Genomic DNA, 27,955 nt, shown 5'->3' with positions numbered 1-27,955 from the left:
GATGAGGCCATCCAACCATCTCATCCTCTGTTGCCCCCCTTCTCCTCCTTCTTTAGAAATAGAAAAAAGAAAGTTTTCCTTCTGATGAAAACACTTAAGGTTTACTCTCTTCACAGCTTTCATTTATCATATATAGCAGTATTTGTCTCTCTGAATTATTTCACTAGGATTCATCCATGCTGTTGCAAATGGCAAGATTTCTTTTTTTTGTAGCTGAGTACTATTCCACTGTGTATCTATACTGCAGCTTCATCATCCATTCATTACTGATAGGCACTTAAATTCCTCCCATGTCTTGGCTACTGTAAATAACAATGCAATAACATAGGAGTACACGTATCTTTTCTAATCTGTGTTTTATTTTCTTCAGATAAAGACCCAAGAGGGGAATTTCTGGATCATATGGAAGTTCTATTTTTAATTCTTTGGAGGAATCTCCATGCTTTTTTCCATAGTAACTGCACCGATTTATATTCCTACCAACAGTGCACAAGGGCTCCCTTTTTTCCACATCCTCGCCAGCGTTTATTATTTGTTGTCTTGTTTTGTGATAGCCTCTCTGACAGGTGTGAGGCACTTCGTCATGGTTTTGATTTGCATTTCCCTGGTGAATGGAGATGTTGAGCATCTTTTCATGCATCTGTCGGCCCTTTGTATGTCTTCTTTGGAAAGAAGGTCTGTTCAGCTTCGCTGTCCATTTTTAAAACCAGGTTGTTTTTTGACCTTGAGTTGTGTGCGTTCTTTGTATATTTTGGGTATTAAGCCCTGATCAGATTTATCTGTTACAAATGTCTTCTCCTATTCAGTAAGCAGCTCTTTTATTTTGTTGATAGTTTCCTTTGTTGAGCACAAGCTTTTTAGTTCGATGTGATCCTGTTTGTTTGCTTTTGCTTCTGTTGCACTCGCCTGAGGAGATAGATCCAAACACTGTTACTAAGACTGATGTCAAAGGGCACACTGCTTGTGTTTCCTTCTAGAAGTTCTGTGGTTTCAGAGCTGACATTAAGTCTTTATTCTAAATTTATTGTTGTGTATGGTCTTTGTGAGAAAGAAGCCCTGTTTGATTCTTTTGCATGGAGCTAGCTGTCCAGGTTTGCCCAACACTATCTGTTGAAGAAGCTGTCATTTCCCTGGGGTATAGTCTCGCCCCCCTTGTTGTGCACTGACGGCCCGTGTGAGTGTGACTTCATTTCCGGCTCTCTGTTCTGTTCCGTTCACCTGTGTGTCTGTCTTTGTGCCCTCACCACACCGCTTTGATTACTGTAGCTTTGTAGTATGGTCTGCAGTCAGGGCTGTGTTGCCTTCCCTCTGGGTGCTTAGAGCCTGTTGTAAAATGTCTGCCTGTCCATTTCTCTGGCTGTCTTACCCTGCCTCCCCCGCCCCACTCCAGGCACTGGCACACCGGATGTGAGGCTCATAATGCCTGAGTCAGCCTTCTGTATCTGTCTCTCTGCCGCTGTCCGATCCCGCCCTGAACCTGCCTTTGGTGCTAACCCTGCCTCTCTCCAGCCATCAGACGTAGGACTCATGTTTGCCAGGTCACAGCTGCCCCCGTGGCTGCTCTTGAGTCTCACCCCGGGCTGTCTCCCCAGTGTCCTGTGGGGTCTGCGCTGAGGTTGGGAACATCTGCAGAAGTAGAGAAAACAGCACTGAGCTCTCTCCTTGCTGACACAGGCATCCTGGACCTGGGGCCCTGAGGGCCAGGGGGCCATCCTGCTGGTGAACTGTGACCGAGACACACCCTGGTTACCCAAGGAGGACTGCAGTGATGAGAAGGTCTACAGCAAGGAAGGTGCGCGGGGTCTGCACTCGGGGCTGGGAGGGGCAGTGGGGACATTCATGCCAAGTCTTGGGCAAAGCGGGAGGTGGGTGTGACCTTGGCTCTCCTGAGGTTTGGACTCAGGTATCCACTCTTGCTAAGAACAGATGGCGAAGCTGTCAATACCGTTCAGTTGCATCAGAACCACGCTTTTTACAAAGCTGCACATACGTTAAGAACGGAGCAGAAGGATGTTCCAAAACTGTTACGGGAGGTCATCTGTGGTATTGGAGATAGCAACTAGTTTTTATGCTTTTCTGTAGTTTCCATAATATATGCGTTTGGGGTTTGCTTTGTCCTGCTTATGAAAGTAACAGGCCACCATTCCAGCCACAGTTCTCCTTCGTTCTTGTTTAACTGAGATGTGATTGACGTATAGCACTAGGTAGGTTTAAGGCACACAGCACAGTGATTTGATCCCAGACATCATGAAGTGAGTATCACAAGAAGTTTAGTAAACATGCATCATCTCATATAGGCACACAACTAAAGAAATAGAGAAAAAATTCTTGAGAGGAGACCTCTTAGGATTGCCTCTCTTAACGACCTTCACGTGAGACATGCAGTGGTGTTTGTGAGGTTAGTCGTGTTGTTCTCACATCAAGGATGATAACTGGAAGTCTGTGCCTCCCGAGTACCTTCAGCCAGGCCCCCCACACCCCCGAGCGGCCCTCTCAGTCCCACCCTCCTCTTGCCTCCGCCCCCAGACCTGAAGGACATGTCCCAGATGATCCTGCGGACCAAAGGCCCGGAGCATCTCCCTGCTGGCTACGAGATCGTCCTCCACATCTCCATGTCGGACTCAGACAAAGTGGGCGTGTTCTACGTGGAGAGTGAGTGACCCAGCCCGCCCTCCAGCGGCTCCTGCCCCTGGGGAGCGCACTTCACCCTCTAAGGCTCCCCAGGGCCCCCTTAGTCATCACGGAGTAGGTGGCTGGAGAGGCCCAGGACTGGCCTCTGGGTAGTGGACCAGCCATCAGCCAGGGTCACCCCGGCCCTGTGAAGTCAGGGCCCCAAGGGCGCAGCCTCTCCGCCCTCAAGGAGTCAACGGTGACAGTCATGGGGCCTGGAGGCACGCGGCGTGAGCCGGGGCAGGAAGGGCTTCCTGCATCATCCTTCCCAGATGTCACCTTTGTGACGCCTGAGGCAGAGACCCACCCTCTCCCCGGCCAGGTGTTTCTGCTCATCTCAGACTTTCTGAAAATGAAAAACTGCCCCCGACATTTTTTTTTTTTTTTGACACGCCAGGTCTTCACTGCGGCGTGGGGGATCGTTAGTTGCGGCACGTGGGCTCACGTGGGCTCTGGTTCCCTGACCAGGGATCGATCCCAGGCCCCCTGCAGTGGGAGCGTGGAGTCTCAGCCACTGGGCCACCAGGGAAGTCCCCCCACCCCGACTTTGAAAGAGCCCTCAAGGAGTAGACCCTTTGCTCGTCTTGCCAAGGACAGGGCATCCGGGCCCCCTGTGTGGGGAACGTGCTTCTGCGAGGGGCTAACGCCGCCGCTGCCTGCTCTGTCTCACTCCTTTTGTGATGGGGTGTTCAGCCCCTCCATGCCATGCTGGTGTCAGCACCAGAATCCCTGGGTCAGCACCCTGCCCTCAGGGAGGGGACAGTCTGAGGGAGGCATCACGGGGAGCGTGACGAGGCCAGGACACAGAGCAAGTAGTAGGGGCAGCAGGTGGAGGCAGGAGCCGCTGGCCTAGAGGGTTGGGGGCCTCTCCAAGTGGGCGCCGTCTGAGCCGAGACCCAAACTCAGCCATGAGAAGTGCTGAGTGCTCGGTCACTCAGTAGTGTCCAGCTCTCTACAACCCTATGGACTGCAGCCCGCCAGACTCCTCCATCCATGGGGATTTCCCAGGCAAGAATCCTGGAGTGGTTTACCATGCCCTCCTCCAGGGGATCTTCACAACCCAGGGATGGAGCCCAGGTCTCCCAACAATGAGAAAGAACCAGCCATTCCTGAGCTGAGGGAAGAGTGTTGCAGGCAGAGGGAACCGGTTTGGAGCACTAGGGGAGCAGACAGCAGACCGCAGCTAGGGATGTGTTGGAGTCAAGGTCAGCGACCTGGGCAGGCGCCAGGGCAGAGAGAGGGCTTGGATTGACTCTAAGTGCAGCAGAAAGCCATTAGAGGCTTTTAAGCAAGTGGCTGTCAAGCTCTGATTTATGTGTTGAAAAGCTCTCTCAGCAAAATAGTTGGCTTTGCGATTTGCCATGGTGCAGGGTGGAGCTGCCCTGCATGCCTGTCCCTCCGGGAGCCTAGGGTCTCCTGGCTCTGGAACCCACCTCACGGAGCAGGCCCACTCAGAACTGGGGCAGGTCCCAGTGGCCCCAGGCCCTCACCTCCAGGAGGGGTTCTGCCAGGACCATAGTGGACAGCTGCCACCTGAAGCCCGTCCTCCTGCTGATCCGCCCCGGGATCGGGCAGTGACCGCCGCGGGCTGGAAGGCCCCCAGTCAGGCCGGCTCCACTGCCCCAGGAGGCCCAAGCTGTTGCTGTTTACCCCATCCAGGCCAGGTTGCCTCAGCGGGTGGGGCTGCTGGCCAGGCGGCGGGCGTATGGGCGGCCCCCGAGGTCACACTGTGACTCTGCTGCTCCCGGTGGCCCCTGGCCATGACCTGGAGGTCTTTCTGAGGGTGGCGGTGGGCTGAGGTCACACTGTGACTCTGCTGCTCCCGGTGGCCCCTGGCCATGACCTGGAGGTCTTTCTGAGGGTGGCGGTGGGCTGAGGTCACACTGTGACTCTGCTGCTCCCGGTGGCCCCTGGCCGTGACCTGGAGGTCTTTCTGAGGGTGGCGGTAGGCTGAGGTCTAGCTCATGATTACCTCCGTTCCCTGCTCGGCCTTCCAAGCTGGACCCTGAGCAGACAGGAGCCGCCGCTGGGAGCGCTTTGCCGCGCCCTCCCCAAGCTGTGTCATCTGGGCTGCCATCCCGTGGTGGGGCACGGCCTCACTGACGCCGCGATGAGCCCAGGAGGGCCTGTCTCCCCCAGAACCGAAGCCCCGGGTGAGCACTCGGCGCCAGCGAGCGGGCTGAGAGGGATTCGTCAGTGGCACGGTTTCCTTTTCTTCATCTCGTGCGACATCTCGAGGTCTCTGTCAAACTCCAAGCATATCGCAGATAAGGCTGTGTGCTGTTACACCAATGTCATGTGTCCCTTGTGTCCTCCAAGGGCCGGGGGCTGGGCTGGGCGCTCAGGGACCCTGAGAGGCCATTCTGGAGCCCAGGGGGTTCAGATCCCAGGTGTGGGCAAGTCTCCTCAGCAGGCCAGGCCTTGGGTGCCTCGTGTGGGGTGTCACTCGTAGCTAAGCAGAGGCCTGACTGTCCCCCTGGTGACAGAGACCAAAGGAGAAGCATGTCAGCGCTCAGTCGCTGGTCCGTGGACCGCTGCCCGTAGATGGCACTTGCTGCTTTCAGGGGGCTGTTACTGTGACCATTAGTTACAGTCACTGACGTGGACAGGCGTCCCCCGTGCTGTTAGGAAGACCCAGGAGTGTGTACCCCAGCCTCGATTCTGCCCTCGGATCTCAGAGGTCAGCACCTGACCTCTCTCTACAGGGCTGCAGTGACCAGCTTGTCCCAGTCTGCCCAGGACTTTCCCGGGTTTTGCACTAAAAATCCCTCATTCTGAAAAGCCCCTCGATCTCGGGCACACCAGGACCGTCGATCACACTATCAATGAGTCTCCTTGGGAGGTGGAATGACTCCACGCTCACCGGAAGGGTATTGCCACGTGCCAGCCTGGGGCTAAGGAGCGGTCAGGGTGGCTGGCGGGGCGAGGCACGTGGGCCGCACCATACAGGGGCATTGTTGGTTCCTGCCCAGGGAGCTGGCCACGCGGAGGCAGGCCTGCGTCCAGCTGGGGATGGGAGACAGGGGAAGGAGGCTCCGGGGACAGCGGCTGATTGTTCCGAGTGATCGATCTGCCCGGAGCTGGCCCGAGATACTGTGGGCCACAGACAGAAAAGACTACACACAGATGGGCCAAAACGCGTCCTTGTATCCCGCCCAGCTCCCCTGCCAGAGCCCCACCTACCAGGCCCAGGGGGAGCCCACATGCACACACATCCCACCTAGCTGCTCTGAGCCGGGGGAAAGTTCCAGAGCTTTCTGGAAAGACAAGTCAGCTTCGTGGCCTGAGATTGCTTTCCCAGCATCAGTTCAAGTGCAGCCTGGGACACGTGGTCATGGGAGGCCCTGGGTCCCCGGGGGAGAATTTTCTTTAATGATGCAGAGCCATCTGCAGCTGCTCGGTGGCTGGGACACAGGGCGCGTGTCTTTTCTGCACGGGAAGGGCGTCGGCTTCTGCACTGAGCTGCGACAGACCCCGTGGGGCACGCAGCGTCTCGGTCTGGCTCCTCATTTCTTGGGCCCACCTACAGAAAGGGAGGTGAGGCATTTTTTCTTTGCCTTCTGTTCCTAAACCATCCAACGAGAAGGTCATGAGTTTTCGGTAAAGCGTCTGCCGATACATTCACAGGTTCTCATAACAGTAATACCAGCAGGTCCCAGCTGTGTGACCAGTCATTACTCTTGGTTACCAAGCTTACCTCAGTTCCTGGTTTTATCTTGCAAGCCCCTTGTGGCATAAGTGTTACTGTCTCCCATTTAACAGATGAATAAACTGAGGCTCAGGAAGGTTAAGTGAATTCCCTGGGGTTTTGCAGCTTGAAAGCCAAAGAGGCTTGAACCTGCATCTCTTGGACTCTAGAAGTCATAACCACTAAGGTAACCCGCCCTCAGAGAGATGTATTTATAACCAAGATCTAATTGAGCGCCTTGTCCTATGTAAGGCACCATCCTGAGCCCAGGCTCAGGATGAACTGAGCTCTGTTCATTTTGTGAGTTTTAATCAAGCGCTCTATCCATGCTGTTCTAGTTACATGTTGTAGCCCTTGGGTGCCTGCTCATTAATCGTTCCCTTTGTTGTTGACGACAGTACTAAGCTGAGCCTGACTCTGCCCTTCCAGCTCTGCAGGGCATAAAGAAACTTCTCCTGGAACTGCATAGGGTCCTGCCTCCATGCTTTTGGCAATGCAAGTATTGCGTCTCCTCGCTGTGCCCACCTCTGCCACCTCCAGGGGCATCTCAAAGGCTGCCTTTCTCGGCTCAAACGCCTCCCACCCCACTCCCTTCCTCTGCCTCCCAGTAACCCCTCGGCTCCCTCGATGACCGCAGACCTCTACTGTGGCGCTTCCCTCATCTGTGCCGTCTTATCAGCAGCTGAGCCTTGCGAGGGGCCACTTCCTGACCCTCTCTGTCTCCCCCAGAGGTCCTTGCCCACGTGGTCAGAGAGCAGTGACTCAGTATATGCGCTCTGAATTGGCCTGAAAGTTCTCCCATTGGGAGTGACATGGGAGCGCTAGTGCATTCGGTAGATGTTTATCAAGCACAACCTGCGCTGGGCCGGGCCGGGCCTGTCTCAGCCATCATGCAGGTGACAGGCTCTGGGGGCCAAGAGCTGAACACTGAGATCATGTTCATTTAATGGCTGGGACAGGGAAGGATGGGGAAGGACGGGGGTGCAGACGCTGCAGACAGAGCCCCTGGCTTGGCCTCTGGGGGATCTGGGCGCAGTTCCCAGAAGCGACACATCAAGGCCTGAAGGAGACAAGCCTTCTAAGCAGAGGGAACAGAGCTGCGCGAAGCCAGATTTCAGTGGCCTAGGAGTGCGGGAGAAACTGGCCTTTCCTCCCAGCCACAAACATGTGCAACCAGGAAAAAAATGCACAGCAAGAGACCCACATGCTGATACAGCTTCCACTGTACGGAGGGGAATTGAGGGCACAGTGGGTGTTTTCTTTATATAAAGGGGAGGAGAGGTTGGGGTTCAGAATTAGGGATTTGAGTCCCAGCTCAGCGACGTACTGGCTATATGATGCCAGACAAGCCATTTTCTCTTCTGGGACTCAGTTTCCTCCTCTGTAAAATGGGGACAGTAATTTCCTTCTTCGCCACCACTGGCTGACCAGTCCTCAGCTTCTCTCGCTTCGTGTCTCCTTCCTGGGGAGAGCTCACTCACTTTATAGCCGAGGAAGCTGGAAGCCAGGGAGAGTGTCTGGTTTGGGGTCTCAGGGCTAGGGTCCAGCAGGGCCGGGACGATGACCAGGCCGTGGTCCTTCCGGTGGCATTTGCCGCTGTGCTTTTCCTGTGTCTAGAGGACAGGGGCTCTGTGTTGCACCCCCATCAGTGAGCCTGCCCCACGGGCGGCTGGGGGAGCAGGGCCTGACCTGGGTCCTTCTTCCCCCAGACCCTTTTTTCGGCCAGCGTTACGTCCACATTCTGGGCCGGCGGAAGCTCTACCACGTGGTCAAGTACACAGGCGGCTCTGCGGAGCTGCTGTTCTTCGTGGAAGGCCTGCGTTTCCCCGACGAGGGCTTCTCGGGCCTGGTCTCCATCCACGTCAGCCTGCTGGAGTACATGGCCGAGGTGAGGGCCTCCGCCGGGAGGGGCTCCCCTTGGAGGAAGTCCAGGTCTGGAGATCTAAATGCTCCCACCACCCGCACACATCTGCCAGGGTCCTCCGAGCTCCGCCCTGGGCGTCCTCCTCACTGTACCTCCTCCCCAGGATGCTCTTCAGGTGTTTCTCTGGTGTCATGTCTGTCCCCAGGTCTGCCTGCTCCCTGGAGTGAGTGAGTGAGTGAGTGAGTGAGTGTGTGTGTGTTCAGTCACTCAGTTGTGTCTGGCTATTTGCGACCCTGTGGACTGTAGCAAGGTGCCCAGAGCAAAAACAGGAAGGCCGAGTCTGGCTCGATTATCATGTGAGCTGACTTCAGGAAGAAAACTTCGATGCAATGAGATCAGATGTTAGTTGAGGAGCCAGACTCCTCTGTCCATGGGCTCTCCCAGGAAAGAATATCTGGATTGGGTTACCATTTCCTTCTCCAGGGGATCTTCCTGACCCAGGGATCCGACTTGCGTCTCCTGCATTGGCAGATGGTTCTCTACCGCTGAGCCACCTGGGAAGCCCCCATCCCTGTCCAGGACGGGTGTAGGTCTGGGCACAGCGACCCAGTGGTCAGCACGAGGAGCAAACTAGGCCACGGCGTGTGCCCTGCTCTTTCCTCCCTAATGGGCCCTGCACTCTCACCATGGGTGCTGCCGAACCCCAAGTCCCAGTCCCGAACCACGTCCCCCCGCTGCGGCCGGATGTCTAGCGCACGTGCGCTCCTGGTTTGCAGGAACTGAGCGAGGAGGCGTGTACCCCCCCACGAGGGGAGCGGTGCCCCCAGACGAGCCTGCTTCCCACCTGTAAGGGCCTCCCACCAAAACTGCAGGCCTGGAGCCCTGGCTCTCAGGCCCCCTTTGCTCAGAGAGAGGGAGGGCCCGGCTGCCCCTCAGACACAGGCTTCTCCTCTGCTTCGCCTCCAGACCACTTCCAGGCGAGATGCTGTGGGCTCCGCCACAGGTGAAGCTGGGCCTCAGGGTTACGAGAAGGAGCTTGAGTCCGACTGCCCGGGTCTGAGCCCACGAGACACTGGGCAAGGAACTGACCCTGTGTGCCTTGGTTTCCCCACCTGGAAAATAGAAATGACAAATTGCTTCTGCTTCCTGGGGTGATTGTGAGCATCCAAGCTTGGAGGAACTCATTCACAATGTGCTCTCGAGTCCCTGGGAGGAGGGAAAGGCAGAAAAAAATGGAGATAATGAGACGGGGCAGGGAGGGGCTGCTCCTGCACCCCAGTGCCTACAGCAGCCTGGCCATCAGGCATCACGGTCTCAGAGCAGCCCCTCCAACGGACACCAGCAGAGACTCAAAAGGCAGACCCGTGCGAGAAAGGCCACCCCCATGCTCCCCACCAAGGGCAGGACACGGTTTCCTGCAGCTTTCCAAAGCCAGCCATGCAAAGAAATCTTATCTCACCTTCCCTCAGTTTCTGGGCAAGCTTCCCGAACCTTTCCTTAAAGAAAAATCTGGACAGAGCAAAATTTCCCCCGGTAACATTAAAATGTTCACATGTAGAAGAGAGCAAGGTACCCAGAGCAAAAACCGAGGAAGCCTGGGTCTGACTCAGTCATCATGTGAGCCGATTTCAGGAAAAGAACTTTGATGCAACAAGATTAGATAGCAGTTGAGATTGGGCTCAACAGCCAGACTGTCCGGGTTTAAATACAGGCTCACCCACATACTGATCACTTGAGCTTGGACAGCTACGTACAGTTTGTGAATCAGAGGTCTGTGACTCGGTTTTCCCATCTACAAAACAAGGATTAATATAGTATGTACCCCTGAGTATGGCAGAAGTGAAATCTCACCTGTCAAAATAGGACCTGGCATACAGTAAGTGCTCAATAACGTACTACTATTAGGAAAGATTGAGGGCAGGAGGAGAAGGGGCAGCAGAGGATGAGATGGTTGGATGGCATCACTGACTCAATGGACATGAGTTTGTGTGAACTCCAGGAGATAGCGGAGGACAGAGGAGCCTGGCGTGCTGCAGTCCGTGGGGTCGCGAAGAGTTGGACACGACTTAGTGACTGAACAGCAGTTGTTGGTCTCACCTACTTTGTTAGACAGGAGTGCAAAGCACCCTGACAAGACTTCCTGACCTCCTCTCTCCCACGCCCAGGAGATCCCGCTGACACCCATCTTCACGGACACCGTGATGTTCCGCATCGCTCCGTGGATCATGACCCCCAACATCTTGCCTCCCGTGTCGGTGTTTGTGTGCTGGTAAGCCGCAGGCGCAGTGCAGACGGGCAAAGCGGCCAGAGCCGAGGCTTCGGGAGGCGAGAGGCCTGGGCTCAGGCCACGCTTGCTACTTCTCAGCTGTACGACCTTGAGCAACTGACTTGACCCCTCTGTGCCTGTTTCTCTGAGATGGTGCCATCACAGGGTCTCTGCAAGAACTAAGTGGGACGAAGCAGGCAAAGCGTTCGTCAAGGTCCTGGCGCAGTTTTTGTGCTCTAAAAACGATAGCTGCGTTTTCTTTCCCCTATCTTTTGGGCCCTTACCATACAGTTGGGAACCGTCCTGTGACGGATATTCAGCTCATCTTACTCATCCAGCAGTTGTTCACTGAGCATGCTTTGTGCCAGAGAGCCCCCGTGAGACGAGAAGCAGGCGAAAGAAGTGCCTGCAGGCGGGGCTGGCCACACGGCCCTGTGTCCTGAGCCCATCCCCTGCCTCCGGGTTAGGTCAGCTGTTCCTCGGAAATCTGGGAGTCAGGAGGAAGGCTTGGGGAGGCGGGGTGGGCATTCCCCTCCTCACCTCGTTTGTTCATGGCCGTGGCAGACACTGCAGGAGGGCTGAGTTTGCGCGGCCCTCGACTCCAGCAGCCTCTGCGCAGGCTAGCACAGAGGGGCTTCACCTGCCCCGCGCGGCCCGGCACAGGGCCCGCTGCGCGCCTCCTCACACTCCCTCCTGGCCTCTCCCTCTTGCCCACGCCCCTCAGCATGAAGGACAACTACCTGTTCCTGAAGGAGGTGAAGAACCTGGTGGAGAAAACCAACTGCGAACTGAAGGTCTGCTTCCAGTACATGAACCGGGGAGACCGCTGGATCCAGGTGAGGTCCCCCAGGCTGGGAAGGACGCGGCCCAGGATTCAGGCAAGAGGCGGCGGCTTAGTGTCAGCACCCTGGCACCCAGCTGCTCACACGTGTGCGCTCTCTGTCAGATCACACGTGTGCGCATGCGCAGGGACGTAAGCGCGTCAGGCGACGCACTGCAGCTTCTCAGAGGAGCAGAGGACTGAGAGAACCGGAGCGGCCCTCCACAGGGACGGGGCGGCCGCTTGACGGGTGGCCTCTCTGCGGAGCACGACACAGCCGTTAAAGGGAAGCCAGGCCTCTCTGCGGAGTACTACGCAACAGTTAAAAGGAAGTCAGGCCTCTCTGGGGAGTACTACACAGCCGTTAAAGGGAAGCCAGGCCTCTCTGGGGAGTACTATGCAGCCATTAAAGGGAAGTGAGGCCTCTCTGCGGAGTACTACGCAGCCGTTAAAGGGAAGTGAGGCCTCTCTGCGCAGTACTACGCAGCCGTTAAAGGGAAGTCAGACCTCTCTGCGCAGTACTACACAGCCGTTAAAGGGAAGCCAGGCCTCTCTGGGGAGTACTATGCAGCCATTAAAGGGAAGTGAGGCCTCTCTGCGGAGTACTACGCAGCCGTTAAAGGGAAGTGAGGCCTCTCTGCACAGTACTATGCAGCCGTTAAAGGGAAGCCAGGCCTCTCTGCGGAGTACTACGCAGCCGTTAAAGGGAAGCGAGGCCTCTCTGCGCAGTACTACGCAGCCGTTAAAGGGAAGTCAGACCTCTCTGCGCAGTACTACGCAGCCGTTAAAGGGAAGTCAGGCCTCTCTGGGGAGTACTACGCAGCCGTTAAAGGGAAGCGAGGCCTCTCTGCGGAGTACTACGCAGCCGTTAAAGGGAAGCGAGGCCTCTCTGCGGAGTACTACGCAGCCGTTAAAGGGAAGCGAGGCCTCTCTGCGGAGTACTACGCAACAGTTAAAAGGAAGTCAGGCCTCTCTGCGGAGTACTACGCAACAGTTAAAAGGAAGTCAGGCCTCTCTGCGGAGTACTACGCAACAGTTAAAAGGAAGTCAGGCCTCTCTGCGGAGTACTACGCAACAGTTAAAAGGAAGTCAGGCCTCTCTGCGGAGCACTACACAGCCGTTAAAGGAAGTCAAGCCTCTCTGCGGAGCACTACGCAGCAGTTAAAGGGAAGCCAGGCCTCTCTGCGGAGTACTACGCAGCAGTTAAAGGGATGTCAGGCCTCTCTGCGGAGTACTATGCAACAGTTAAAAGGAAGCCAGGCCTCTCTGCGGGGTACTATACAGCAGTTAAAGGGATGTCAGGCCTCTCTGCGGAGTACTATGCAACAGTTAAAAGGAAGTCAGGCCTCTCTGCGGAGTACTATGCACCAGTTAAAAGGAAGTCAGGCCTCTCTGCGGAGTACTACACAGCCGTTAAAGGAAGTCAGGCCTCTCTGCGGAGCACTACACAGCAGTTAAAGGGAAGCCAGGCCTCTCTGGGGAGTACTACACAGCCGTTAAAGGGAATTGAGGCCTCTCTGCGGAGTACTACGCAACAATTAAAAGGAAGTCAGGCCTCTCTGCGGTATACTATGCAGTCGTTAAAAGGAAGTCAGGCCTCTCTGCAGAGTACTATACAGCAGTTAAAAGGAATTCAGGCCTCTCTGCGGAGTTCTATGCAACAGTTAAAAGGAAGTCAGGCCTCTCTGGGGAGTACTACACAGCCGTTAAAGGGAAGCCAGGCCTCTCTGCGGAGTACTACGCAGCCGTTAAAAGGAAGTCAGGCCTCTCTGCGGAGTACTATGCAACAGTTAAAAGGAAGTCAGGCCTCTCTGCGGAGCACTATACAGCAGTTAAAGGGAAGCCAGGCCTCTCTGCGGAGTACTATGCAACAGTTAAAAGGAAGTCAGGCCTCTCTGGGGAGTACTACACAGCCGTTAAAGGGAAGCCAGGCCTCTCTGCGGAGTACTACGCAGCCGTTAAAGGGAAGTCAGGCCTCTCGGCGCAGTACTATACAGCCGTTAAAGGGAAGTCAGGCCTCTCTTCGGAGTACTACGCAGCCATTAAAGGGAAGCGAGGCCTCTCTGTGGAGTACTATACAGCGTTTAAAGGGAAGTCAGGCCTCTCTGCGGAGTACTATACAGCCGTTAAAAGGAAGTCAGGCCTCTCTGCGGAGTACTACGCAACAGTTAAAAGGAAGTCAGGCCTCTCTGCGGAATACTACGCAGCAGTTAAAAGGCAGCCAGGCCTCTCTGCGGAGTACTATGCAGCAGTTAAAAGGAAGTCAGGCCTCTCTGTGAAGTACTATGCAACAGTTAAAAGGAAGCCACTCTGTAAATACAGTATGGCTCTCTAGTTAAGGTGTTCCTTGCAGGAAGATATGCACAGGATGTTATCGGTTGTTTAAAGCGGGGTCAGTGTGAGTGCACACACACTGAGGCCGTGCAGAGACTCTAAGGAAGGCTGTGTAAGAAACCACTGCCGTCGTGTGAGTGGGAGGAGAGCTGGGGAGGCGGGCTGGAGTTCCCTGGTGGCCCCCTGGGCTCACCGGATGGCTCTTGCCGGTGTCCCCACAGGATGAAATCGAGTTTGGCTACATCGAGGCCCCACACAAAGGCTTCCCCGTGGTGCTGGACTCCCCCAGAGACGGAAACCTGAAGGATTTCCCAGTGAAGCAGCTCCTGGTGAGGCTCTGAGGGCCACCTTGCAGGATGGGGTTGGGGTGCAGCCCTGAGGCTGCAGGGCAGAGCAGTGGGGAGGCCTCGGGCGCCCCTCTGTCCCCGGGAGGCTCAGGCAAGAACCCTGTAGCGGGTTGCTGTTCCTTCTCCAGGGGATCTTCCCGACCCAGGGATCAAACCTGGGTCTCCTGCGTTGCAGGCGGATTCTTCACCATCTGAGACACCCGGGAAGCCCCTTGGCAAATTAGTGTGTTGCTTCCATCTTCCCATCTGCAGAATGGGTCATTGGGATAGTAACCTCCAACCTCCTTTCCTGCTCTCATAACTGATACTTTTCCAAAGCATGGAGAAATGAGAACTGACAGAGACCTGCCCCTGCCCCCGCCTCCAACTTGCAGCAAAATACGTTTCGAGGAGGAAAATTATAAGCAGTTGTTGAAAAGCATGGTTCCAACTTCAAACTCGTTAAAGCTGTGACTTTTCAGTTCATGCGTTTTTTGAAAAAGCAATCTGCCCCCCCCCCCGCCTTGATCCTAGAGGTCGTTACCACTCTCCTTTTGTGCCCTCAACAACCAGCTGAATGAGGACAGAACCAAAATCAGCCTTCTCTGTCCTGACCTTCTGCCCTGAACAGGCAGGGAGGCTTGGATGGAGCATAAAATGTAGGTTAGGGGTCTTTCCCAAGGTACCATGCAGGACAGCCTCCCGTGAGGCATCAGAGCTGCTCAGAGGCAGCTTTACCAAATCCACACCTGCTGCTTGAGAACATTCACTAACCGCTCGTCACAGGGAGATGGCAGAGCCAGTGGTGTGAGCACACAGCTCTGGAACGCCAGATGGAGCTGGCCTCGAGTCCCAGTTCCACCCCTTAGCAGCAGTGTGACCTTGGGCAAGCAACTTAACCTCCTCAAGCCTCAGTTTGCTCATCTGTGAAACAGGGACCAACACGGTATCCATCTCACAGACGTGTTGCGAAGATCGAAGGCGTGATCTAAGACACCCGTGCGGCTCCCAACACGATGACTGTTATTAGCCGTGGTCCTGGTTCTCACTGCCCAGCCCTGGACACTGTCCTCAGAGCTGACCGTCTACTTCCTCCAGCACGAGGGGCAGTCAAACTGGCCAGCAGTTGCCACAGGCCTGGGAACCGAGACCTCTCACATCCTGTTCTCACTTTCTTCCGGGTCACCACCTGCCTGCAGTGTTCCAGGCTGGCCTGGTACCAGGGTCCTGGACTGAATTGTTCCTGGAGGCCTGGGCCAAGCCCAGCTCTGTGCTGCGTGCCTGCCTGCCTCTGTGAGGCTATAAAACCCCAGCTGCCCCAGCCTCTGGCAGATCACACCTTGCCGTCTGGGGCTCCCAGGAGAGAAAGCGCTAAGCTGCAGCCATTCGCCCCTCTGGGCACAGCTGTCCCTTGAGCCTCTGAGCTGGGCCAGGATAAGCCCCGTCTTCTCACTCTGTGATTTTTATTAGCAAGGATGTTTGTCAGACAAGCTTCGTTCCAGTCCCAGTGCAAGCTCTCAAGCAAGATCCCTACCTTTTTACCAAAAAAAAAATCAGGAAAGGAAACTTAAAATTCAAGGAGTCACAGGGGCTTTACCACACTCATTACGGGGGCTGTATCATGTAACTCCAGTCTGTTAGAACTCTGTGCTAAGAAGGAGTCTGAGGCTGCATCTGCGCTCAGTGAACAAATATGGTTGGTTGGGGCTGAGTCAAAATTGTATATGTTACTTATCTGACATTCTTGCATGTATTGGTTAGCTTTCACTTGGTAAGACTATAGTAACAAAGAGCCCCCATCCATCAATAACTGACATCAGCAAAGTTCCGTTTCTTGCTCACATTAACAGAGGAGCAGGGATGTCAATGGCACGAAACAAGGACTAATCATGAAATCACCAGTATCTCTCTGTGTCAATGGACATGAGTTTGAGTAAGCTCCGGGAGTTGGTGATGGACAGGGAGGCCTGGCGCGCTGCAGTCCATGGTGTCGCAAAGAGTCGGACACGACTGAGCGACTGAACTGAACTGAACTGACTCTCTGTTTAAGAAATAGATGCAGAGACTCAGATGTGCGCACGCACACACACACACTCATACTCACACTCATACCAACGTGCTCACAAACTGAGCCTCCCCGTGCTGGGTTCCTGCTCTTCAGCAGGAATAAGAAACACATGGGCAACCCCCAGAAACTAAGTGCTCACGGGGCCAGACAAAAGGTGGTGAAAAGTGGTCCTCAGGGTGGTGGGGCTGGGACTAAGGGTTCCTGGCCACGGGAGACTAACCATGGGTTTGTGCCCCCTACCCAGGGCCCAGATTTTGGCTATGTGACCCGGGAACCTCTCTTTGAGCCTGTCACCAGCCTTGATTCCTTTGGGAACCTGGAGGTCAGTCCGCCAGTGACTGTGAATGGCAAGACATACCCCCTGGGCCGGATCCTCATCGGGAGCAGCTTTCCTCTGTAAGAGAAGCCAGGGAGGGGCTGGAGAAGGTGGGGTGGGGGGGTTGGGAGTTAGCTGTTGTTTCTGTTGGAGCAGACTGGGTTGCTCAGACGTGGAGTGTTTGGCTGGGAGAATTAACCTCACCCGTGACTGACAAGATGCAGACATTCTTGGAAAGAAAATCAAGTTCGCCTTTACATCTTAGTATGAGTTAGGACCTAGCATAAACCTAAATAAATGACCCTCTTCCCCAAACGGGAGGGTATATAATGAGATTGTAAATAAGGTGGGGAAGGGGCAGGAGTCAGAGAAGGAAGAGTACTGACAGAAGATGAGCGGGGGTCTGCCAGAAAACCCCCAGGAAGCCCACACACGACACATGAGAAGACATGGCCCTGCCCCAAAGCCTGAGCCCCTGGCTCTCCAGCCTGTCCACAACACCCCCTCCCTCCCCAGGTGACCTACAGTCAACAAAAAAGGCGGGTTCATCCATAGTTAGGGCAGCCGCTGGGGCGAGAGTGAGTACCATGGATCCTCACTTCCCCAGAGGGGCTTCCAGGAACCTGCACGTGTGGGGTCAGCTGGAATCTGGCTCCCGTGGGCCACAGGCATGCTTTGGCTTCTGAGAGGAGGCCACTGGCACAGACAGTGGCCATTTGCCCCCTCTGCCCACTTTGTCCCCGCCCTCAGCCATCACCCATCCATTCAGCAGGTATCTCCAAAGTCCCAGCCAAGTGCTAAGCCCTGTGACGGGCATGGGGTTTCAGACATGAAGCCCAGCCCCCACCTTCACAGAAACCAAGGGTGGGTGCATGCAGTGGCAGGATAACACAGAGCCAGGGAAACCCAAGGAGGAGTCCCTGGGGGAGTTCCCCTTAGGGGAGTTCCGGGGGCTTCTTAGGACGAACATCTGTGGAGGGTCTTCTCTGTGCCAGGCATTGTTCTAGGCTCTGAGGAAGCAGCCGTGAGCAAAACAGAGTCCCAGGTCTTGGGGAGTTCTAGATTAGGGGTCGGGGCAACATGGAAAATAAACATGGAAGCAAGCAGCTAAGTAAGACACTTCTGGGAGCTAATAGGTGCAGGGAGGAAGGTAAAATAAGTGCCTGGTAAAGAGTGGTGGGCCAGGGGCACTCTGGCTCTTGTGGTTTTAAGGAAAGGACTCTGGAATTGAGGCTTGAGTGATGAGAAGGAAGCAGCCATGGAAAGATCAAAGGGGAAAAGCATTCCACATAAAAGGAACAGCCAGGGCAAAACCCTCAGGTGGTAACAACCTTAGCACTTGGCTGGTGCAGACAGAACAAGGAGGGGTAAGATGAAGTAGGAGAGATAGGCAGGGGCCAGATCAAAAAGGAATTTGCTGGCCACTGTGAAGATCTTGGGTTATAGGGTAAGGGTAATGGGGAGATTGAAGACCTCACGGAGTGTAGAAGTCAAGAAGGGCTTCCTGGAAGAGGCGTCACTTGATTGAAGATTGAAACTGAGAAGTTACTAGCAAAGAGGAACATAGGCAGGGGCAGATTTTGGAATCCTGCCTGAGCCTTAGCCCCCTCCAGCAGTCCAAGAAGGACCGCTGGGCACAGAAGATGGCCTCCCTATACCCACTGACCCCCTCAGTGGCTAAAGGCCGGGCTCCATGCCCTTCACACAGACCATGGCTGCAGCTGACACTTCCTTCTCCCCCCCTGGACCTAAATGCCTTTCTGCCTGGGCCAGTGTCTCTGCAACTCAGGCTCCTTCTCATGACTTTTCTGCTGATGCCACGCTGGGTCCAGGCTGGGTTCCAGGGGCTGAACTCCTCCTGCAAGCCCTCTGGCAAGACAGGGACCACGGGCAACCTTCTGAAGAACTGCCCCCTCCCAACCCCACCCAGGTCTGGTGGTCGGAGGATGACCAAGGTGGTGCGGGACTTCCTGCAGGCCCAGCAGGTGCAGGCGCCCGTGGAGCTCTACTCAGACTGGTTGACCGTGGGCCACGTGGATGAATTCATGACCTTCGTCCCCATCCCAGGGACCAAGGTGAGCTGACTCCTGAGGCTGGAGGGAAGAGGCTGGTGCGGAACCCCTGTATTACCAGCTCTTGTCAGCAGAGGGGGTTCTCTAGTGGACTGTATAGAGGAAGAAGGAAGTAGGCTGAAGCTGGTTTGTATGTTGTTGCTGTGTCCGGTAAATGTCTAACCCAGTAAATCTGAAATTTTAGCATTTCAACATGTAATCATTATAAAAATTAATAATGAGAGGTTTTACATTCTTTTCTCATACTAAGCGTTTAGAATCTGGTGTATGTTTTATTCTTCACACATCTCCACTAAGACCAGTCACAGTTCAAGTGTCCAATAACCCCACAGGGCTAGTGGCCTCTGTACTGGCCGTAATGCCCTAGAGAGCAATGGCGTATGAGCCTGGGGCCCTAGAGAGATTCTTTTGTTTTCTGAAGTGCAAAGAAATGTCTGCAACTTAATAACCCTGGAAATCTGGAGCAAATGGTCAGGCCTCTGGGCCCCTTGGAGAAGCTCTCCCTCTGTATCCAAGGTCACCTTTTACTCTGAGCTTCGACTCGATGGCATTGCTGAGGCAGGAAAATTTCTGTAGAAAGAAGGGTGAGAAATATTCCTCTGAAATAGAGAAAACCTGCCAGGCAGCCTTGGCCACTCAGCGTGGGCGGTGTGAGATGATATGCAAGCAGGGTCCTGGGTCCACAGGGCAGGAGCCCCCACCGTGGCTTGGCCACCTGCCCTCTGCTGACCAGCTGGCTGGACGGTCTCTCGCAGAAATTCCGGATGCTCATGGCCAGCACCTCAGCCTGCTACAAGCTTTTCCGAGAGAAGCAGAAGGAGGGCCACGGGGAGGCCATCATGTTCAAAGGTAAGTGCCCACGGGGCCCTGGCAGCGAGCCGGGCCCCCAGGGGGGCCTTTGGGAGGACAGGGCCGGTGAGCGCTTTGTCCCAGACACCCAGCTCCACTTCTGAGGCTGTGGGGTCACCCTGGTGGGAGGCGGCCCTGGCCTCTGTGGGCCTCTCGGTGGTCACCCGCACCTCAAGCCGCCCACTGCCCCTTATGATCATCGACAGTGGCCGTGGTTCTTCAGGACCCAGTGTGGGACAGTTCAAATGGCACCAGCCCCCGAGGAGAATTAAATGGTTCAAAACTGAAGTGCAATCTGCACTCAGGGAGCTTGCGTTTTGGAAAGGAAGCTAGAGAAGGGCACACAGACTGCCGTTCAGGGGCAGGAGGAAGAGTGGGAGCAGCCAGACATGATGCAGGTCAGACGGCTTCACTGCCAGTCCCGGGCTGGGGAATCGTCCGCTTCATTCAGACACCCACTTAATCGAGACAGACAGACTGCGACGAGCTTTGCTCTTAAATTAATCATGGAAACAAAGGAAACTGATCAGGTGGATTCAGTGACCCACGTTAGAGATGCCATGACAATTTCTTAAGTGTTTTTCGTAAATTACTTTTTGTCACTTTTCAGGTTGGCATCTCTAATCCACCTACTCCCAAGAGTCTGTATCCCTCAGGCTGGTTGATACTTACATGACCACCCTCCATGACCAAAGGCAGTGTTCCCGATAGTGACTAGTGTCTGAGACGGACAAGATAAACTTAAGACCACTATCCTTTTTTAATTCCCACCGATAGGAATTTTTTAGGTTGGCAGGCATGAGTCTCAACTTTCTGAAAGCCTCTTTCTGTATTAACCCCTCAAAGCTACCCAGAGGGTACAGGAGGTCCTATCTTTGTACAGATAGGTCCAAGGGGCTGGAGACAGCTCAGCAACAGCCCCCATCTGTTTGCCAATAACAAGCTGCAAAACTAGGAAACACGATGGACCAGCATCAGACTCGGAAGAAAGGAGTTAATAGCTTAGGCTCTGGAATCGGACTCCCTGGCCTGCTTACTGGCTCAGCCACCAGCTGTAAGACCTCGGATGAGTCGTGGAACTTCTCTGTGCCTCCGTTTCTTCATCTTTAATGCTGGAAGCTACCTGACAGAAACGGGGGGAAGACTACTGCGTTAATGCGAGTGACTTTCCAGAGGACTCCCTGCTACATAGCGGGCGCTCCCTGAGCGCTGGGTACCACCAATCGGAAGCCACACGGCCTCCACGAGGGGACAGGAGGTAGACGCAGGCCCAGAGCAGCACGGGGGCCGGGCGCAGCGGGTCTGAGACCAGAGGGTGTCACCGCCCGGCACCTGCTTCTGCCACCCTCCCCTGGCCCGCTGCTCGTCCTTGGGAGCAGGCCTCTTGTGCCACCCCACCCTCCAGCCAGAGAGAGAGCGAGGCAGCGGCCCCCTGCTTCCCTGGCCCCGGTGACATGGCCAGCCCTGGGGAAAGGCGCGTCCGCGGGGGCTGCCCTCTCACGCTCCTGCCTGTCCCAGCTCCATCGCCCTCGTCCTGAGGGGTAGCCCAGGAGCTGAGAGTCTTGGCAAGGAGGAGCACAGGGCTGGACATAGACCATCTCCTCTGACCCCCACAGGCCTGGGTGGGATGAGCAGCAAGCGCATCACCATCAACAAGATTCTGTCCAATGAGAGCCTCGTGCAGGAGAACCAGTACTTCCAGGTGAGCGCGGCTGGCTGTGTGGGAGGGAAGAGGCCGTCACGCCCTAGGGGATGGCGGCCCCGCCTTCCTGACTTACTCCTGTCCTGGAAGCTGAATGGTGTGACAGCGGGGGGAGGTGCAGGCCAGCAGAGGCTGGGAGCAAACAGGAGACCTGGGAAGGAAGATGTATCAAGCGGTGATCAAGAGCCGAAGGTTCTGTAAGGCTAGAGCCCGCAACGTTTGGGGGAGATCCACAGACACCAAAATATGAAAACTACAGACCTACTTCCAGGAAAACTCTTATATGAAGATATGCCCTGAAGTTTTATTTTTTAGGAGTCACAGATTCCTGAAGTTTTCTATCTGTGGATGAATCCTACTTTTTCTGAATCCCTAAATCTTAAAAAATTATATCCAGAAGTAGAAACTAGTCAGCAGGGTCCTGTTTAGTTGAATTAGATCTCTGTTTGCATGGGCATATTTAAAACACCAAGTTTTTTAAAAAAAAACTCAGACAAAGTTAAACAAAAGGGCATGACTGGCTCATACAAGTGGAACGTTCAAGTGGCGTGGGTTTCAGGCACAGGCCAGTCAGGGCTCTGGCCCCATCTCTCTGCACTTCTTGGGCTGCAGGCACCCTCATGGCAGGAGCTTAGTTCCAACAGTTCAAGGTCTCCCATCCACCCCCCAAACCAACCACAAAGAGAGAGGTCTTATATGCCCCCAACAATTAAACAAAAGCCTTGCATTTCACCCTGATTGCGCCAACCTGAACCAATCCTTGTAGCCAGAGGAGTGTCAGGTGCTGATCTCCTTAACCCTAGTTTATTACCCATCCTTGAACCGATCCCTGGAACAAAGAGGTAAGGGCACTAGCTGTGACCAGGAGGCGACAACTCAACCCAATAACTGGCTGCTACATCTCAGGGGGAGGGGTGGAGTGGATGCTGGAGAAGCAGCCCCAAATTTCCCGAAGTTCCCCAAACGCCTCCTGGCTGGTTGAAAGTTGACTTTATCATGACTCCTCTGTTTCAGTTTTTGGCGTCGGGTAGATCTGAGGTCTTGCGGAGAAGGCAATGGCAAGCCACTCCAGTACTCTTGCCTAGTGAATCCCATGGATGGAGGAGCCTGGTAGGCTGCGGTCCATGGGGTCGCTAAGGGTCAGACACGACTTGAGCGACTTCACTTTTCACTTTCACACATTGGAGAAGGAAATGGCAACCCACTCCAGTGTTCTTGCCTGGAGAATCCCAGGGATGGGGGAGCCTGGTGGGCTTCCGTCTATGGGGTCACACAGAGTCGGACACGACTGAAGTGACTTAGCAGCAGATCTGAGGTCAGACCATGACCCCTCGCTTTCGGCACTAGCACCTGGGCCACTCACTAAGGACTCTGCGTCTTAGCTTCCCTCACACTCAAGACGTGTGTGCTCAGTCGCTCGGTCATGTTCGGCTCTTTGACCCCATGGACTGTAGTCCACCAGGCTTCTCTATCCATGCGATTTCCCAGACAAGAGTGCTGGAGTAGGTTGCCATTTCCTACTCCAGGGGATCTTCCTGACCTGGAGATTGAACCCAAGTCTCCTGCGTCTCCTGCCTTGTTAGGCAGATTCTTTACCACCGAGCCACCTAGTCTCTAATAAGCAGGTACTGATAATGTCCTGGAGAAGGAAATGGCAACCCGCTCCAGTATTCTTGCCTGAGGAGTCCCATGGATAGAGGAGTCTGGTGGGCCGCTGTCCATGGGGTCACACAGAGTCGGACACGACTGAAGCGACTTTGCAGCAGCAACAGCAGCAGTAATATCTACCTCATGAGATTGAGGCTTAAATAAGGAACGTATGTAAAGCACTTAGAACCATACACTTAGGACACTTGTACACATTAGTTTTTATTATTACTAATCAAAACCATCGTCACTGTTATTCTGACCACCTGGGGTGGCCTGAGGACTCAGTGGGACACTGCATGGCAAGCACTTAGGGTCTGACTCGTAGCTGGTGATCAGTGAATGAGTCCTGAGTGTCATTTCCGTGAGCTTCTGGTACGAATTCTGTAACCTTCCCTCTCGTTCTCTGTGACGCCCAGTGCGGGTGGGAGGGGCACTGGAGAGGCGGCCCCGTACTGGAGGAGCCCTGCAGGCTCCCTGGAGTGCTGGCACCCCAGGTCTGACGCCTCAGGCAGGGGTGAGGTGGACAGAGGCATCGGGGTGCCCCTCACCCGCCCGCCCTCCCTTCTTCCCCGTCACCCAGCGCTGCCTGGACTGGAACCGTGATATCCTCAAGAAGGAGCTGGGACTGACGGAGCAGGACATCATCGACCTTCCCGCCCTGTTCAAGATGGACGAGAGCCGCCAGGCCAGGGCCTTCTTCCCAAACATGGTGAGGTGCTCTGGGCTCCGGCCCTCACCCGAACCGTCAGTGGGGGTGAGCCAGACCCAGGGGGACCCCTCGGCTGAGGCTGGTCGAGCAAGAGGCCCAGGCCCCAGGCCCGGCTGAGCTGCTGTGCGGCCTCCGACCCCGGCACTCACCCTGCTGGGAGGACTGCTCATCCTGGTTGCCCCCTGGGATCCTGGGGGAGCCTTCACCTTAACACAGTGGAGAGTACTTTGTAAATTCAAAAGGCCGTTATAGACAAGAGAGATCCTTGTTATCACAGAGGAGAGTCTTCTATGAGCTAGAAAGGGGTGAAAACACACATACACGGGAAACGTAGATACGTATGTACACACATGAAAACATGTACATGCGTGCATACAACGTGCACACCGACACACGCACGTGTGTGTCCACATGCAGACATGCAGGGGTGGGTTGCTAGGTTTTCCACTTAGCTCTGCCGTGCATGGCGTGCTTAGCCCCCTCTGAGCCTCAGTTCCCTCATCTGTAAAGTGGGGGTGGTCACAGTCCCTAGATGACAGGGTTGCTGGAGGGTTCGGAACAGGGCGGGGCGGGGCCAACGCTCAGCAAAGGTAACTGCGGCCCCGTCCCACCCCAGGTGAACATGATCGTGCTGGACAAGGACCTGGGCATCCCCAAGCCATTCGGTCCCCAGGTGGAGGAGGTGTGCTGCCTGGAGACGCACGTGCGCTCCCTGCTGGAGCCCCTGGGCCTCTGCTGCACCTTTGTGGACGACATCTCCGCCTACCACAAGTTTCTGGGCGAGGTGCACTGTGGCACCAACGTGCGCCGGAAGCCCTTCGCCTTTAAGTGGTGGCACGCGGAGCCCTGACCCGCCCGGGCTGCCGTGAGCGGGTCGCAGCCCGACGGCTACCCGTGCTGGGGCCGGACCAGCCTCTGTGGTTTTTAGTGTGATTGCAGGATGCCCTTCAGCGATAGCCATCAGGGAACTTGGGGAAAACGTTTCTACTTTCAATTTTACTTTTACTCACAGGACCTGGACGTTACCTGGCGCACCTGGGGCCACACAGCACTGTCAGGGAGAGGGAACCCAGGAAGCTGGGCCTCTGCTCACATGGGAGCTGAGGGCGGGGCTCTGGGTTTTCGAGGGCTTTCTCTTTCTTGGTGAATTTTAAATGGAAGGGTGGAGAGTTAACACAAGGGAAGAGGGGGAAAAAAGCTGGCCCCAGTGATCAGTTATCAGAATCAACTAAGATCTCTAGAAGAAAGGGCCTCAGTGAGGGGAGGCGGCCTGGCTCCTTACCTAGTTGCATGGCTGGCAACGTGCTTACTCAAGGTCACCATGTTTGAAATGAGTACTCAGCAACCAAAGCTGGGTCAGGCGCTTGTATAACAAAAAGGAGGAAACCCAGCTGTCGGGGCTGACACCACAGGGGCCCGGGTGCCCCCCTCCCTCCCTGACTTTTCTGGACTCTTCGTACCCCCAGAGCACCCCCCCTGCCTGAACTGGACTGAGGACCACCACTGAGAGGCCTTCAAGCAATGGGGAGGGATGTGGGATATCCGTGCCTTGCCCTCCCTCAGAAGGGCCTCAGCATCCACAATGTCACCTCCCCCTGTGAGCCTCCATGCTGACCCTCCTGAAAATAGCTGAACATTTGGCCAGAGTCTGTATAGCCCTGATGTGACAAACAAACAAAAACCCCAGTACCCAAAACCTTCCCCAAAAAATCTTTAGTCTGCTGTCCAAAGCTGAATGAGAGGAAAAGGGAAGGAGGCTCTGGGATGACCAGTTTGCCCAGTAGCCATGCCCCAAGTGTCAAGGTAGCCGGAATGCAAGAGGATTCTGGAATCCAGGTGTACCCTGAACTGCCATCATCCTTTGAAATTCACTGCCCTTGGAGTGTTCAGGGGGCCACCCCCATTTATTCATTCCTTCCCAGCCTGCCTCAGATCCCCTTGGCTTGCCCTCGGCAGTGTAGGCACCACCGGCAGCTCCCCACTCCCTGAGGGTCCAATCATCGAGCTTAGACCCTTCGCTGGCAGCAGATTTTATCAGCACAGCCTTCTCCATTTCTGAGACGCTCCTTCTGCCTCATCTTTCTCATGGACGCAGGCTCTTCCAGATGTTTGGGAGTTCCCCCCCACACCAGCATCCTTGTGGCCTGAGAGTTCAGTGTGCACAGACGCCCCAGGGTGAGCTGTGTATTCCATCTTCTCTGCCGGGTTCTCGATCCTCTGGCCACCCCGACCCCTCTCCTCTCACAGCCTCCACTTCCTGCTCAATGCCATCTCTCCAGGCAGCTAGCCAAGGACATTTTCCCCGCCAGCCAGGCTCAGACCTCCCCACCGCAGGACACAATTAAAGACCCACCTCTCCTCTCCAGATGTCAGGCGCAAGACAAAGACCCTGCCCTAACCTCCAGCCCCAACAGCCAGTTCTGGGCCAGCTACTGGCCTTAGAGATGGACCGATGATCCCCACTGAAGTTTCTTAGTACATTTGCTGAAAATCCACTCATTTGGACATAATCAGATTCATTCTCTGGCTCTCACTGAAAAGACTTAGTTTCAGCTTTAAAATTTCCTTTAAGGGCAGCTGACTTCGGAGAATAAGTGAATTATAATTCCACTTTGAGGGTTAAAAAGGAACTGATTTATAACCAATGAAAAGGTTGTAAATTTGGATTCCTGAAGAATGAGATTTTCTTCTTGGGTTATTTACTTATCCAACAAACCTGTATTGTGTGCCTGAGTACCAGGCACAGTGGTGGGCTCTGAGGGTACAGTGCCCAGAAGCAGACGGGGTCTGGTCCCTGCCTCAAGGAGGCAGCGTTTAAATGGCCAGCAGTCGCCCCCTCCATGCTGCGCTCTTTAGGAACACCAGTTCACTGTACTCAGGAAACGCCCAGGATGCAGACCTGCCACAAGTCACTGTCTCAGTGAAATGAGAGGGTGGGTCTTTTTTAAACAAGCCTCCTGCCCATCCAGCTGGGCCAGTACCCGCCAGCAGATGGGACCCCAGCACCTTCAGAAGCTGTTGTTCCCGCTTTGGGAACAGTGGCTCCTGCCTCTGGGAGCCCAAGCCCCAGGTCTCTCCAACCCCAGAGCTGAAGACACCAAGTGCCTATTTGTGAATGTTTATCTGGAGACTTAGAGTTTGCTGTGTGTTTTTGTGCTTGGTTAATGTGTGTTTGGGGGCTTTTTTTCTTTTTTTTAGTCTGCCTTAAGGGGAAGTCGGCACTTCCCGTGTGGAGACAGTGTGTATTTCTAGATTTTTCTAAGGCTCTCCCCATCAATAAGTCAGCAGTTTCCGATGATTCTGAAGCCCCCAGGTCTCAGACAGCCTTCCCCATCTTGCTTGCCCACCCATGTGACTGCCCTTGCCGTGGATATCCCCCCAACATCCCTGAACTCATCGTTCTTCCCCACCCACCACTTTCTATAAATGTAGGCCTAGAATACACTTCTGTGTTGCAAAACTCAGTCAAGATCCTGTTTCGATCTTTACTTTGAAATATTTTAAATAAGAGAGCAGAGGGTATCGTGAAGATGACGAGAAGTGGGACATGGTTTCAACTTTCTGGACAAGAGGCGATGCTGGAGATCGTGACATGTTTGGGAAAGAGCCTGATTAAACAGCAACAAAATAAATGGTCAGAGGGAAGTCATGTGGCTGTTGGTGTGATGTTCATGGTTGCTTCTTGGCCATGGCCTGGAGTGAGGCAGGCCCCACACAGGCCCTCTCCTGGGCCCTGCGGTCCCTGCCCTTTTAAACACACAACCAGGGCTCTCAGCAGGAGTATCCCAAGAGTTTGGAATCCCACACAGTCAATGGGTGTGTATTACCTGGCCACCACCCAAGGTCAAGACCAACACCCACAATAAAGTCTGTTTTCTGGTGGGGTTCCCCAGAAGGAAAACCAGAGGTGAGCTTTTGGGAACAAGTGACTTATTAAGGAAGTGCCTCCAGGAGAAATCAGGAAGGGAGTGCAGGGAGCAGGACCAGAAAAGGGAAGAAGCCAAGAGTGTGATTTCAGATGTAGCCTCAGCCTGGTCACAGGAGGGCTCTGAGCAGAAGTGGCAGCTCAGTCATTCCATCTGGGGCCAAGTCTCATGACCTACACCAGTCAGTGGCGTGGGGACGTCAACTCTCTGAACAGGCAAGGGGGTACCTATAGCCCACAGGCAATCATCTAAAGGGGATCACAGCTGTAGTTTTGTGTTTTGCCATGCCTCTCGGCTTGTGGGATCTTAGTTCCCTGACCAGAGATTGAACCCGCACCCCCACTGGCTATAAAAGCGTAGGGTCCTAACCCATGGATGGCCAGCTGTGCTTATTAGCAGCAGAGTCCCAGGAGCTGGGGAATGGGTTCCCAGAACCAGAAAGAGATCTTGGCAAAGCACCAGTGTGCCCACTGCTGTGAGTGACAGCATGCTCTCATAATGTGGAGTTGTTGCACAGGATGTCTGATTTAACCCATGGCATAAAACCCATGGGCTGCCCTGGTGGCTCAGACGGTAAAGAATTTTCCTGCAGTGGGGGAGGCCTGGATTTGATCCCGGAATTGGGAAGATCCCCTGGAGAAGGGCTTGGCCACCCACTCCAGTATTCTTGCCTGAAGAGTCCCGTGAACAGAGGA

The 27,955-nt window shown here is 54.7% G+C and overlaps 1 protein-coding gene across 2 annotated transcripts in view; it reads left to right on the top strand.

The window, feature by feature from the left end:
- Window positions 1-26,979, top strand: part of PADI2 (peptidyl arginine deiminase 2) — a 55,975-nt gene extending 28,996 nt beyond the window's left edge. For both annotated transcript variants that reach the window (XM_088842914.1, XM_088842916.1), the window contains exons 5-16: window positions 1,675-1,792; window positions 2,527-2,652; window positions 8,068-8,246; window positions 10,388-10,491; window positions 11,213-11,324; window positions 13,864-13,971; window positions 16,281-16,432; window positions 18,283-18,427; window positions 19,180-19,273; window positions 20,890-20,975; window positions 23,206-23,334; window positions 23,951-26,979. In XM_088842914.1, coding sequence (XP_088699040.1) covers window positions 1,675-1,792; window positions 2,527-2,652; window positions 8,068-8,246; window positions 10,388-10,491; window positions 11,213-11,324; window positions 13,864-13,971; window positions 16,281-16,432; window positions 18,283-18,427; window positions 19,180-19,273; window positions 20,890-20,975; window positions 23,206-23,334; window positions 23,951-24,184 — 1,587 coding nt within the window. In that variant the 3' untranslated portion in view covers window positions 24,185-26,979. The remainder of the gene's footprint in view (window positions 1-1,674; window positions 1,793-2,526; window positions 2,653-8,067; window positions 8,247-10,387; window positions 10,492-11,212; window positions 11,325-13,863; window positions 13,972-16,280; window positions 16,433-18,282; window positions 18,428-19,179; window positions 19,274-20,889; window positions 20,976-23,205; window positions 23,335-23,950) is intronic.
- Window positions 26,980-27,955: the final 976 nt, after the last annotated feature.

Source organism: Moschus berezovskii, chromosome 2 (genome assembly GCF_049115385.1).
Source record: "Moschus berezovskii isolate FMDL1 chromosome 2, NW_MosBer_1.0, whole genome shotgun sequence".
Classification (NCBI taxonomy): Eukaryota; Metazoa; Chordata; class Mammalia; order Artiodactyla; family Moschidae; genus Moschus; species Moschus berezovskii.
Note: the sequence above shows the minus strand (reverse complement) of the source record. Positions and strands in the feature narration are given on the sequence as shown.